General features: G+C 31.5%; 1 protein-coding gene across 5 annotated transcripts in view; it reads right to left on the bottom strand.

Annotated features, from left to right (window-relative positions):
• The window catches only part of LOC117173489 (facilitated trehalose transporter Tret1-like), a 35,122-nt gene that overhangs the window by 2,364 nt on the left and 18,349 nt on the right, over positions 1-14,409 (bottom strand). For all 5 annotated transcript variants that reach the window (XM_033362102.1, XM_033362100.1, XM_033362101.1 and 2 more), the window contains one exon: positions 3,980-4,038. Coding sequence is in view for 3 of the 5 variants with exons in the window: in XM_033362100.1 (XP_033217991.1) it covers positions 3,980-4,034 (55 nt within the window). In the remaining 2 variants the exon portion in view is untranslated. The remainder of the gene's footprint in view (positions 1-3,979; positions 4,039-14,409) is intronic.

The following is a 14,409-nucleotide window of genomic DNA, read 5'->3' as shown; positions in this document are numbered from 1 at the left end:
CTGAAGGGGGTAGTGAAAAAAGTATGGAGGGGGAGGGATTTCAAATAGGGTGAAGGGAGGGGTTGATCGTACCACTGGATAAAAAAGGGGATAGGGAAAAGCAGAGAAATTATAGAGGAATCACTAATGAATACGGCGCACATAATATACGCGATGTTGTTGGCAGATAGGCTACGGAAGGATGTTGAGGGGAAGGGAATATTGCCGGAGACGCATGCGGGCTTAAGAGAGGGAAGGAGTTCTATTGACAATATTTACGTCTTGTCGCACGTAATGGATAGAGAACTAACCAAAAAGGATTCCAAAGTGTACTCCTTGTTTGTAGATCTAAAAGTCGCGTTCCCTTCCATGGATAGGGGGAGGTTGTAGAAGGCAATGGAAGCGAGGGGACGACAGGTAAGCCTGATCGAGAGGGGAATATGAGAAGACGAAAGATAGGGTGAAAGGAGGGGAGGAAATCTCTTAGAGTTTCTGGATGGATAGGGGGTTAAGGCAAGGTTGCCGACTAGCCCAACGCTTTTTGCAATTTTAATCGCGGATATGAAAAGTAAGCTAACATCGGGAGTGGTAAGAGGAGTTAGGTTAGGAGGAGTTCTACTAGCAAAGAGCGAAGAGGCTTTAAAGGAAATGATGAAAAGGTTGAAAAGATACTCGGACAAAAAGAGGTTAGAGTTAAATGCGGACAAGCCAAAGGTCATGGTGTTCAGGAAAGAGGTGGGAGACACAAGGAAAGGGAGTAGAGGCGGAAGGGAAAAGCGGTACAGGAGGTGAAAAGTTTTGTGTACCTGGGCTTCTTGTTTCGGATGAATGGGCGAGTGGATCGTCATATTGAAGAGAGGGTGAGAAGGGAAAATGTGGTGATGAGACAGGTGTAGGGGCTAGGGAAAAGGTGGTTTGCAGATGATTTTGTAAGGAGAATGAAATTGTTTGATTCGCTAGTGATGAGTGTTTTATTTTACGGAGTGCAGGTGTGGGTGTGGAAGATAAGTGAGGAGGTCAATAGGATAGAGGAGAGGTATGTAAAGTGGACACTGGGGTTGGCAAGAAATACGCTGAACTATATTGTCAGCAGGGAGACACAAAGAACGAATTTAGGAATTATAGTGGGGAGTCGAGCGTGTAAACATGAGAAAAAATTTTTGGAAGAAGGGGGAAGTAAGCTGTTTAGGAATTGTTGGTGGGAGAAAGAGAACAGACGTAGGAGTTCGAAGCTGCAGGTGGAAAAGGAAAGGTGTTTTAGAACGAATGGATTGCAGATATATGAAATGAGAAAGATGCACGAGAAAGAAAGGGAGGTCTATGAGTTGGTTTGAAAGAATGGCATGGAGATAAAGCAGGCAGAAGGAGAGGAGGAAATAAAAGAATCAAGGCTTAACAGGAACTATGTGTAGATTATGCTAAGGAAGAGAACGCAATATTTTTTTGAGAAAAGAGAGCAAGGGAGGTGGAAATAAGTAGGATAAGAATGGAGGTATTGTTGCATGAAAGGGGGATTTCAAGGGCAGTAGCGTATGTAAAGAGGGTGTTGGGTAAGATGGAAAAGAAAAGTAGGAAGGAGGAAGAGGAATGAAGAAGGAAGGATTGTAAATAGGAGAAGAATTTTATGTGAGAAAACTGTAAATACTGTAAAAAGTAGATAATTATTCGGTGTGAGCCGCGGAGGTAGAGGCTGGCAATGCGATGCATAGCGAGAAAATAGCGACATGCGTGCGTGGCGAGGCGAGGTGACGCAAAGCGAGGAAGGCTATGCTTTAAAAGCGAGCTATCTGCAGTATTTTCTGCAAATGATGTCAATTGTGCAATTGAAGAAAACATTTCAAACTTTGATTCTAAAGCCAAATTTCTGAGGATAGACTATCCTTTTTTTCAGGTAAAATATTTTAGAAGAAGTTCAAAGTGATTCTTGAAGTAACTTTTAACGAGGAATTTATTAGTGACCTCTGCTTTGATTTCGACATTGACCTTCAAGGTTTTCTCAAGGTTAACTTTAAAAAATGGAAACACCCTTTTTTACATCGGCAATCAATAGTTCGAAAAATGTTGCGTTCAAATCTCTACCCTGGTCAGAGGAACATTGTGACCTTGAAGGTCACCCTAAGTTCATTTAAACTTAAACAACGTCTGCATACCTCAGGCTCAAGGTCAAATTGAACCTATGGACTGATTACATATTCAAACGTAAAATTTACTGCTCTATCGATTTCCGATGTAAAAAAGAGGGCTTTAATTTTTTTAACTTTGACCTTGAAAACCCCTTGAGGGTCACTCTAAGGTCATTCAAACTGAAACAAGGTCTAAAAGCTCTGGAAATAAAAACTTTTCCATTTTTTTTCGTAACGAGCAAAGTTACTAACTCTAACCAAGCGTATTCAGTATTGACCTTAAGCCTGGCCTAAAAGACTATCTTCCAGGTCATTTCAAGGTCAATTTTTCCATTACAACCCCCCTTTTTACATTATCGATTGATAAAGATATTTCAGAAAATGTAAAATTTAAATGAGCTTATAGTGACCTTCAAGGTTGAAATTTACCTATATCCTGGGTAAATATTTACACGTGAAATTTCCTGCTCTATCGGTTGCCGATGTAAAGTAGGGGGTTTCCAATTTCAAAAGTTGACCTTATAAAAAACCTTGAAGGTTCCTCCTTGATGGTTATTTCAAGAATTACCTTGACTTTCTTAAAAAATATCTTATGTGTGGAAATATTTAGCCATTCTGGTACATTTGCGAAACCCTGTATGTTTTATAAACCAGAATAATTAGTAATGAAGTTTTGTGAGAGAAATAAAAACATTTTGACTTGATATTTACAAATTGAAGATGTTTGGTCAGATTTGTAAGAAAGAAACCATTAAAGAGTTATCAAAGTTGTAAGAATATATACAACTTTTTAAATTTAAACTTGATTTGAGTTTCATATTATTAACAAGTACTAATAATGCTTGAAATATTTTCTAACAATTTCATCGCGACGTATAATCGATGAAAACATTTAAACTGTAATAAGAAAATTACTAAGTTAATTACAAAATTACAAATCGTAAAGTTGTCGTAGAGATGTCATAACGATGTCGTAAGGACGTCGCCAAATTTTGTGCCCACTGGGTTGTAAAATATTCTTCTTTTTTGAGAAATTCTTTATTTTTTACTAAAAGACTTTTACTAAAAAGAACATTTTATGAAAACATTTGCACTGCAGTAAGAATCCGAAATAAGAACAATATTACAGTTGAAAAATTCTTTTAAACCAAAACCTTTTAAAATCCCTTTTTCTTAAATAATTCCTTATATAACAAATTTTATTTTAGAAATTGGTTTACACAAATTTTTGGTTTTTCATTTTTAATTTAACATGCACTAAATTTTTGGTTAGTATTAGATATTATTTATGTGGAAGTTACAAAATTTGAGAATCAAACTTTTGTAAAAAATACACAAAATTATGACAGCATTGTAGTGAAACAATTCTTCAAGTAGTCTTCAAGTATTCTTCAAGCATTTTTGCTGCGACAATCATATAGAAAAAATAACAAATTAACAAAAATTGTACGCGAATATCAATACAATATCTTGTTATTTAACACAAAAAATTGTTTAAGAAGTTTTTTCATACATCTATTTTACTGAAAAAATAGTTTAAAAATTTTTTTTAAATATCGTTAAATATTGTTGCTATAACATTTTTAAGGAATATTTAGAGAATTGTTAGTAATTATTACTTAAATAAAAAATAAAACGAAATTTAAATTTAAAATTGAACGAATTTTATATAATTTCACAACTGCAATAATAACCGACGAATAACATTTTAAATGTTAAAATTAGGTCCCCACAAGAAATGATGTAATTTTTACATATTTCATTAAATAATTATTATGGCTTTATTATCGTAAATTTTAAATGATTTATAATTTTGAAATTTCTTTGAAAATTGAAGGAAAATAGCAAAGAAACATAAAAAGTTAATGAAGACTTACCTATAATTGCCGCAGTATATTGAAGCTTAAAATCAATTTCTTCGTTTGGCGCCATATTTCTGCATTTGTAAAACAAAATTTTCTTTACTAAATGATTAATTGATCTAATAATTCATTTTTTTCTATGATATAAAATAAACTAATGAATAGATCTTGACACATGAGGTTACACATTTCATATGCAACCTTCAATCAGAAGTTTCCACGTCGTGAATATTTTTCGTAATACATAAATACAAATGATTTTCCTTTTGCATTTCTCAATAACGATATTAGTGATTAATGGATAAGAAACCATGAAAAATAATATCTCCTTCATCTGCTTAAGTCTCATGAATGAGATAAATTTCCAGGAATTTTCCTAATATGACGATATATTATTTAAATTTCGTTATAGCGGAAAACTCTTCAAGGAAAAGCAATTTATTGGTTTATTTTGAACAGTTTGGAAATTTCAATTTTTTGTCTGCCATAACGGTTGAGTGATTTTAATTATAATATTTTATATTGTTTATAAAAATTCTAGATTTAATAATATAATAAATGATAATAAATTTATTTAATAATTTTGTGTAAGGTAAACAACATTAGTTCATCTTTAAGCAGAATTACAAAAAAATTCTTTATCAATACTACAAATTATTTCTATTAACATAATTATTTTATATTTATAACTTATCCATTAAAAGGACTAGGTTTTTGTCTTCAAAGTGACATTATTCTCTGTCTTTCTATTCCTGTTTTTGCATTCCTACATTTTTTTAATTCCTTTCAATACGCTCCCATTACATTTTTCTAAGTGGATTAAAAAAAACAACATATTTTGCTTTTTTTCAACTCTTTGGTGGAACTTTCGATGGAGTAAAATTCACATATTAATGAGAATTCAGATTCTTAGTTTTTCTGATTATTCTAAAGAATATTTTTACAATTTTATTAAAACATAAATTAATGTTGTTTAACTTACACAACATTATTAAATGAATTTATTATTATTTATTATATTATTATACAGGGTGGCAACGCTGGGGCTTACGTACATGGCAAACTTGATTGCTAGCCGAATTGCACAACAGCAAGGAAGAAGCCATTGTACAGGGGCATTTTCATATTTCGCGCCATTAAAGTTGCATTCGGATTGGTCATTCGGTCAAGACCGTGCATCTTCGGATTAAGTTTATCATAGTTTTCATGGTTGCATTCGAAACTTCAAATGGATACAAGGGTAAAAAAATATAGTTTATGTTAAGTAGTAATTACAAATAATAAAAGTGTTTCATTAATAATGAAGTGAGACTTGTGGACTGAGAAGAAAAAATTAATTTTCTTCTGTGCCAATAAAAAGTGTTACAGGTTCAGCAGGTTCAACGCCGACATAACCTATAATATGCATTCAGATCAATTTGGCACGATTCATAGCAATATTTTCTTAGAAAAGTGTTTTTTATTTCAAATACTCGACCGGGTGCTTTATATACTTAAAAAATTTTGTCAATATTAAAAAATCGTTCAAAGTTTACAAAAAATGCAATTTTCTAATAATTAATGTGACGTTGCAAAATATTTGCAAGTCACAAGTTCCTTGAATTTTAAGATTCAGACTATTTCGGTTTTTCCATTTTAAACAATTTCATTCTTAGACTCTCGACAATCTTGCAGCTGCGCGGTTTTCCAAGACTTGGATTAATATTTCAAGATAGTTTAAGCATAAGAATAGATTGTGCCTGATTCCTGGTGCTAGACTTTCTAATTTGGATGGAGTCTTAGTAAGAATTTTAGCAGTCAGCTTGGTTGATCATATACTTCGGAGAGGATGTCTTGGACGTAAATTCAACATCATTTGGACCGAGCTGGTGAACAAATTATCACTAGGTTTAGAAGGGAGTCATTTGGAAGAAACCGAATTTCCATTCCAGCCACATCCCTGAGATCCTATTTCTGCTGTTTCAGCAGGCCCTGTAAACGCAAATCATATCGTCCCAATTCAACCAATCAGGATTCAGCCGGTTGTCAAAGAAGATGAAAACGCCGGAAAATTTCTCATCTTTCGTCCATCAGCTTCTGGAGCAACATGTGTGGAGAATTTTAACTTACAAAGAACTAAACTATTGTCTTATCTGGAACTGTTTCATCGATTTTCACCTCAGTTATCATTTTTTTATCGCGAGTAATCACTCTGAGTTCTGTTCCTATTCTTGAGGTATTAATTTGTTTCAATTTACATAGGGAAATTTCACTAAAATAGTGTGGCCTTTTGTTTTCCTTTTGTCTCAATTTATGATTTGTTTTAATTGAATTGGCACATGGTTTTTTATATACTTTTTGTTCTTGTTAGACTGTATTTGGCCCCATTTAGTTTAGCTTAGAATTTTATGATATAACCTCCAAAAATAGAATATATCTCGGTTGATAATTTCGCTATAATTAATCGTCGATAATTTCCTTCTCGCCAGTGATGCTAACTACACCGAAAAAAATATGCAACTATAATAGTTCAATAATACCTTGGCCTAATACGCTTCGCATAAATTAGAACTCTGTAGGTGAAAAAGTGGAATTAAATCTCTTCGTTTAACTTGTCATTTTACCGGTTTAAGTATAGAACTGACGCTATGGAGCAGTTCTTCAGACAGAACTCACAACATTCGAGACATACCCTGTTCCACTTTTGTATCGGATATGTAACAAAATTTGAATCACAGCGCGACGGTTAGATTGAACTTTTACGGTTCAAAACACTAGACGCGCTTCGTTTAAACAACGATCAGCTGCGATTCTAATCATACCAAAACGGAGCAGCTCCATGTATAAAATGCTCACATTGAAGTATCAAACTCTGCTGGTTCGAATGAAAACGAACAGCGAGAATCAAGCGAATCTGTAACGTAGCAGCTTCGCGTGAGCAGTGCGCTGAAATGAGGCGCCGGATAATATGTGTTGGGAAAAATTAAACAATAATTATTTAAATATCAAATCTCGCGTGCTCTCAAATTTAAATAGTGCACGTAAATAATTAAAGTAACAAATATAGTTCATTTAATAAAGTGCCAGAGTTAAGGATGATGAACGGTCAAAGTTATGATAATGCTGTATGGAGATACTTGCAGATATAGAACACTATCGGATCAATCAAAGAACGCCAGCTGATTGAATGAGGTAAGATTTAGATTGCTCTCAATGCAATTTGCAAGCCGATTGTTAATCTCACTTCGTATGTCCTGCAACTACGCAACTTATCGCGTACCAGTATCAGTACGTGATCAGTTGCAAACATAGATTACAATACTTATAAACTTCCAACATAGAAAAATTCATTGGTTTTATTTTTTTAATTGTTATATTGTTATAAAATTCGTTTTGCGGTAAAATATACAAATACTTGCGCCTACACTTTTGAAAGCAATATTCATTAATTTCTAAAATTAACAATTTTGAGCTTGCACATTTCATCCGCAGGAGTCATTTTTATAGCGAAATGTTTCTACTTGGCAAATCTTCATTTAATTGTATCGACTCATCGTAAAAACATGTTATAAACATTCCTTGAACGAAAATTTTTCTCACAAAAAAAAAAATAAATTATCAATAATTTCTACTAAAAGTTGTTTTCTTAATCGACTTTTTGTAAATATTATTCATATATAATTTTGAAAATACTTAAGATATGAAAAGGATTTCCGTTTATAAAAGTTTAAAAGCAGAAAGAGGATAATTTTTGTATTGTTATCAGGTCTTTAGCTTCATTAAATTAGGGCTATTTAACTCATAATCTAACAACGATGTTGACTTATTGCTTCCTCATAGAGAAAGCAGTTTTTCACAACGAAGGCGACTGAAGAAAAAGATTTCAGTAATTTTTAAGTTATGTTCATTTTATAACCTAAAAACGATTTTACGTATCAGTTTTTCCGATTTTTTATGGCTTTAAAATAAATTCACCTCTCTAGACTCTACATGTATTTAAAGGAGATTTAATTGTTCTTGATTTTCGCGTTAATATTTTTAGGTTATGTCAAACCGTTTAATTTTTATAACCTAAAATCCAACATTTTTTTCAAATTAATATATCTCGACTTATATTTCACATAAAAGATCATCATGGAATCTACCTTTTTTGTAAGTTTCAATAAAAAATATTTATTTTTGCTTTATTTATCTTGGAAAAACAAAAACGCATTTTTTTACTTAACCTAAAAATTCTCAAAAACGAATAAATCATTCGAGCTAAAAATTTACTTATACAACTTTTTATTACCTACCTTCTCCTACATACTTTTTGATATTATGTGAAATACAAGTCGAGATATATCGATTTGAAAGAATTGTTGGTTTTTAAGCTGCAAAAATAAAAGGGTTTCACATAACCTAAAAATTTTAACGCGAAAATCAAGAAAATTAAATATATTTTAAATACGTTTAGAGTCTGTAGAGTTGAATTTATATTAGAGTCATAAAAAATTGAAAAAAACTGATGCACCAAATCATTTTTAGGTTATGAAATGAACATAATCTAAAAATTACAAACATCTTTTGCTTCAGCCGCCTTCGTTGTGAAAAGACGAAGAAAATAGGACTTGTTAGATTCAAATCAGTCGAAGCGTTGGCGAGATATGATGAGCGACGTACTCACGCACCCACACATACACGTAGCCAGATTTTTTATAACACTATATTTCGACTCCTACAACCTTAAAACATGTTTCTATGTTCTTTTTTCGGAATCTAAAAAATGTATTATCACAATGGTTCCTCTATGAGGAAGCAATAAGTCCAAATGGTTTTTAGATTATACGTTGAATAGGCCTGATTTAATGAACGTAAAGACCTCATAACAATAAAAAAATGATCCTCTTTCTGTTTATAAAATTTTGAAAACGGAAATCTTTTTCATATTTATTTAATTATATTATTTATTATATAATAATAATTTTGATTTAAGGAACGTTTATAGCAAGTTTTTACAATGAGTCGATACAATTAAATGGATATTTGCCATGCTATAAAAATGACTCCAGCGGATCAAATGTGCAAGCTCAAAATTGTTATTTAAAAAGATTAATGAATATTACTTTCAAAAATTGAGGCGCACGTATTTGTATATTTTACCGCAAAACGAATTTTATAACAATACAAGAATTAAAAAATAAAACCAATCAATTTTTTTTGATGCTGGAAGTACATAATTATTGTAATCTATGTTTGCAACTGATCACTTACTGATACTGGTACGCGATAAGTTGCGTAGTTGCAATACATACGAAGTTAGATTAATAATCGGCTTACAAATTGCATTGCAAGAAATCTAAATCTTACCTCATTCGATCAGCTGGCGTTCTTTAATTGATCTGATAGTGTTCTATATCTGCAAGTATCTCAATACAGCATTATCGTAACTTTGACCGTTCATCATCCTTAACTCTGGCACTTTATTGTATGAACGGTGTTTGTTACTTTAATTATTTACGTGCACCATTTAAATTTAAGAGCACGCGAGATTTGATATTTAAAGAATTATTGTTTAATTTTTCCCAACACATATTATCCGGCGCTTCAATTCAGCGCACTGCTCACGCGAAGCTGCTACGTTACAGATTCGCTTGATTCTCGCTTTTCGTTGTCATTAGAACCAGCAGAGTCGAACGAGCGAAGCATAGTAAATATATCTATATCGCCGCACTGCTGTTTAGACGCTGAGATTTCACGTGAGAAAATATTCAACGGATCGGGTATCGCTTTGCCTGAATTAGCGTCGTTTGATACTTCAATGTGAGCATTTTATACATGGAGCTGCTTCGTTTTAGCATGATTAGAATCGCAGCTGATTGTTGTTTAAACTGAGCGCGTCTAGTATTTTGAAACGTAAAAGTTCAATCTTACCGACGCGCTGTGATTTAATTGACTGTGATTTTAATTTAATTGTATTTAATTGACATTTTCTGACTAAATTACTTCTGCCAAAGATTTTCCATTATGCTACAGTTCTGCCATTACACACAGATCTTACCTAAGGTCTGATGAATGTCGGGAAAAAAGCTGGGCGCGCAAACCGTATAAGGTTTTGGAGAGGGTTTCCCGGGACTTTTCATTATCTTCTGCCAAGGGTTTTCCAAACGACCAAACTTCTGCCATTGTTACACCGCTCTTAGTTGAGACCTGAAGAATGTTTTTAAACAAATTTGACGCGGCCACCTTATTGATTTTTTTCGCAAATCATACATCGTGGAAAACCGGCTGCCATTTTCACATGCAAAAGTTGCAGACTGGCAGAGTAGCCATTTGATGATGAATTAATGTTTTTCTTACAACTATTGAGTTTTAATCTTGGGCACCGAATCAAGGCTGTTTTATGAAGCTAGCTCTTCGATTAAATGAAGGGATTTAATTCCACTTTTTTACCTACAGAGTTCTAATTTATGCGAAGCGTATTAGTCCAAGATATTATTGAACTAATATGGTTGAACAAGTGGAAAAGTGAAAATCGAGTTATTACGCGTACAATTGAAGCGATATCACAGTTGTGGACTACAAAAACCTTTTGATTAGTGAAACGAATTTTTTTTTAAGTCACGGAAAAGAAATAAACATGTCAAATGTCATCGTATCTCGTCGCTGATAACGAACATAACCTATTAAGCATGGACAATTTTCGAATCTGGAAAACTAAGAAGTACATTGAAAAAAAAAATTTTTGATTCTGTGTGAGTTTTGTTATTCAATAAATAGTATAAAATTCAGTTTGTAATATTTTTTTTGTGGTAGGAGAACCTAACCTGTATGCATTAAAAATGCATTTAATAGTTAGCTGATGGAAAAAAGTGTTCTATATACTCCACTTTGCCTTAATATTTTATTCTTAATCAGTAATTCTATACTTACATTATCGAAACTAAATGCATGGTTACTTAAAATAACTGCAATTGAAAATGTTGGAAACTTAAACGTTGAACCTCTTGTCATTTCAAATTAAAATTGTTAAAAATTGGATAATATAACATTAAAATTACTTGCAGCGAAATAATTGAAAAATATAAAGGGTAAAAATAGTAAGTTATACCATGATAACAAACTACAAAAGTATTTGGTTTTCATTTAAATAATTCCAACTATTTTATTTATAACCTAAACACTTAAAATGTTGTCGTTTCGAATCTTAGTCTTACAAAATTATACATTTATAAATTCAAACCTTTTATTTCTATGTAATTGTATAATAGGAAAGGTTCACATTAGAATAATAATGTCATGATAACAAAATTCAAAATTATTTGTATTTCGTTTAAAGAATTCAAAAATATTTAATCGACTATAAATTCACAATACTTCAAATCGCAGTTAAGGTTCTCTCTTCTTTATAATTCAGATAAATTGTTCAAAATTAAACGATTTCGAAATAAAAACCTTAATAATTAAAGCAACGTTAAATTTTAAACATTTAATGAATAATTTCAATGAAACCTCATAAATGAGAGTCTTTCAAATTAGAGCGTACGTTTAAAATTAAAGCGTTAGTTTAAAATGTAAAAATTAATCATTAATTAATTTAGAATAGCTGAAACTTTTACAGTTCAGTTTTAAATTCGTAGTAGGTAGTAAAAGTGGTTTTCGAGAGCTTAGAAATAAACTTTTCAATTTGGAAGGTTTTTGCTTTGTAATTGTATAATTTTGAATATTTTTCGTTAAGGCTTATGTTGCTAAATATTTAATGACTAAAAAATCGAAATTAAAACGTTTTTGTACTTAAAACCATTAGAGTGAACTTTCGGGCCGATTAATTTTTAAAGTTTGAATTGAAAAGAAAAACTGTACTTTCAAATAACTTTGTAATCAATGCTAGAAAAATTCTAATTTTAACTTTTCTCTTCTTTAAATTTCTATTAAAGTTAAATGTTTTTGACAAAACATTTACCAATTGATATTTTATTCAAAAAAGGTTAACATTCCACCCGAAAAAATGGCTTTTAATAAAAGTGGTTAATTTTCATTAAATTGATTACATTTTTAACTACAAATATGAGTTTTCAACCAATAAGATTAATTTTATAATAAAAAGGCAAATTTTCAGTTAAAACATTAATTTTGAACTACAGATTTCACTTGGTAGTTACTTTTACCTTCAGCCACCTAGCGTTCCTTGCGAGAATTAAAAAGCTACAGATGCTATCTTTTTAAATAATTTTTAATCTTTGATACAGAAAGAGATAGAGAAAATTTATCCAATTCTATCTCTTTGTCAATCTAAATTCACGTATATTTTTTTGCAACATTGTCTTTTCTCTCTCATCCCATTCTTTATCTTTCCACGTCCACCCTTTGTTTCTCACTACCAATCTAAATTTCAGTTTATCTTTTCAATGCACTCTCCTCTAACTTATCCCATCCTTTGTCTACCTATTTCAATATTTTCTATTTCTTTATTAAACTACGTCTATCTTTTGCAATGTCTTCTCTACCTCATCGTATCTTACATCTATCAACATTATCTTGTTCTTTCAATTTTTCAATATAAATTTTCACCTATCTTTTTCAATCCCCTTTTCTCTATATTATCTTGTCCTTTATTTATCCACGTCAATACTTATCTATCTCATCCCGTCTTTTATCTGTCCAGGTCAATCTTTTTCCATCTCTCTGTCAACCTTTTCGAAACTCCTCTTATTTTATCTTATCCTTTATCTAAGAATACTCGTCAATATTTTTATATCTCTCTGTTAATCTAAATTTCCGTCTATATTTTCTAATCTCCTCTTCCCTATCTCATTGTATCAGATCTACGAACGTCTCTCATTTTTTGCGATGTAAGTACACATCTATCTTTATCCATCCTCTATTGTCTATTTCATTCTATCCTGTATCCATATGAGTCAAACTTTTTCTATCTCTGTTAATCTAAATTCCCTTCTATCTTTTTTAATCTCCTCTTCTCTATCCCATCCTATATTACACCTAGAAACTTTTATCTTTTTCTGTCACTTAGTCTATCTAAATTTACGCATATAATTTGCAATGCTCTCTTCTCTATCCCATTTTATCCTTTATCTGTTCACGTTAACCTGAAGGTTTCGCTTTGCTGGAAGTGGAAAGATTAAAAAAGACAGAAATTGGAGGATGGAAAAAGATAGAACTATTATATCTCTCTTTTTATCATTCAATGGGTCATTTTGCATCCCTGAATCGCTGTATTTTTCAATTGTTAACCTTAATTATTTTCTATATCTTTCTTCAACTTTCGTGATCAAGGACTCTTCTCTTTTTGTGTCACTTAGGCTATCTATTACGAATTTCAATCTTTTTAATTTCTTTCTCTATCTTCCGTAACCAAAGAATCTTTTCTTTTTCTTTACTTATTCTATCTCTTTAATATACATTTTTTTCTTTGTCTATACCTTTTTCTATCTTCCGCAATTGATTATTCTTATCATTTTCTTTCCCTTAAAGTGAGGGAATTGATCCAAAAGTTAGGGAATTTATTCCAAAAATTAATTTTTTGTTGAGCACGCACTAGAAAGACATCGTGACTTAAATTTAGATTATAAAATAATCGAAAAATATAGACGTTGATAAATATAGTATAAAATGAAATAGAGAAGAAGATGAGATAGAGAAGAGGAGACTAATAAACATAGATGGACATTTATTTAAAAAAATAAATAGAAAAATATTGACAAATATAGACAAAGGATAAGATAGAAGAGAGGGCAATCAAAAAATGTAAACCTAAATTTATATTGACGAAGAGATAGAAAATTATTAAACTGGATAGTTACAGAATTGGGTATGATAGAAGAGACGGGATTGGAAAAGATAAACTGCAATTTATATGGACGTTGATAAACGTAGGTTTGGATGTGATAAAGAATGGGATAAGATAGAAAAGAAGATATTAAAAAAGATGGCTGGGAATTTAGACTGACAAAGAGATAGAAGAAATATTGACTTGTATGGATAAAGGATAGGAGGAAATAGAAAAAAGGAGATTAGAAAAGATAGATGGGAATTTCGATAGACAGAGAGATATAAAAAGATTTACGTGAATAGATAAAGGATAGGATGAGATATAAAAGTTGGTATTGAAATAGAATGAGGTGAATTTAGATTAGCAAAGATATGCATCCACGGTTGTGGATGGTTATCTACTGTCGGTAAAGTACCATTCGCTGATAATATGATAGATACATATTAAATAATTACTTTACCATTAACAGGTTGCTAAAAAGTAGCGTTATTTTCTTGAATTAAATTTTTGTTAATTCAAATATTTAGTCAAAAACTGAAATACTTTGTTAAAAATTAATTAATTTGGTGAAAAACTATATTGTTGAAAATTCGTTGAACAGAGATCTAGAGAAATAAAGCAGTTGGAAGAGCGGGTATCTAGTCTAGAAATTAGGAATGAGCATATGGGGGAAAAAACAGAAAATGAGGAAATAGTT

The sequence above is a fragment of the Belonocnema kinseyi genome, chromosome 5, assembly GCF_010883055.1.
Source record: "Belonocnema kinseyi isolate 2016_QV_RU_SX_M_011 chromosome 5, B_treatae_v1, whole genome shotgun sequence".
Taxonomy (NCBI): domain Eukaryota; kingdom Metazoa; phylum Arthropoda; class Insecta; order Hymenoptera; family Cynipidae; genus Belonocnema; species Belonocnema kinseyi.
The sequence above is the reverse complement of the archived record's forward strand: the minus strand, read 5'-3'. Positions and strand labels throughout refer to the sequence as shown.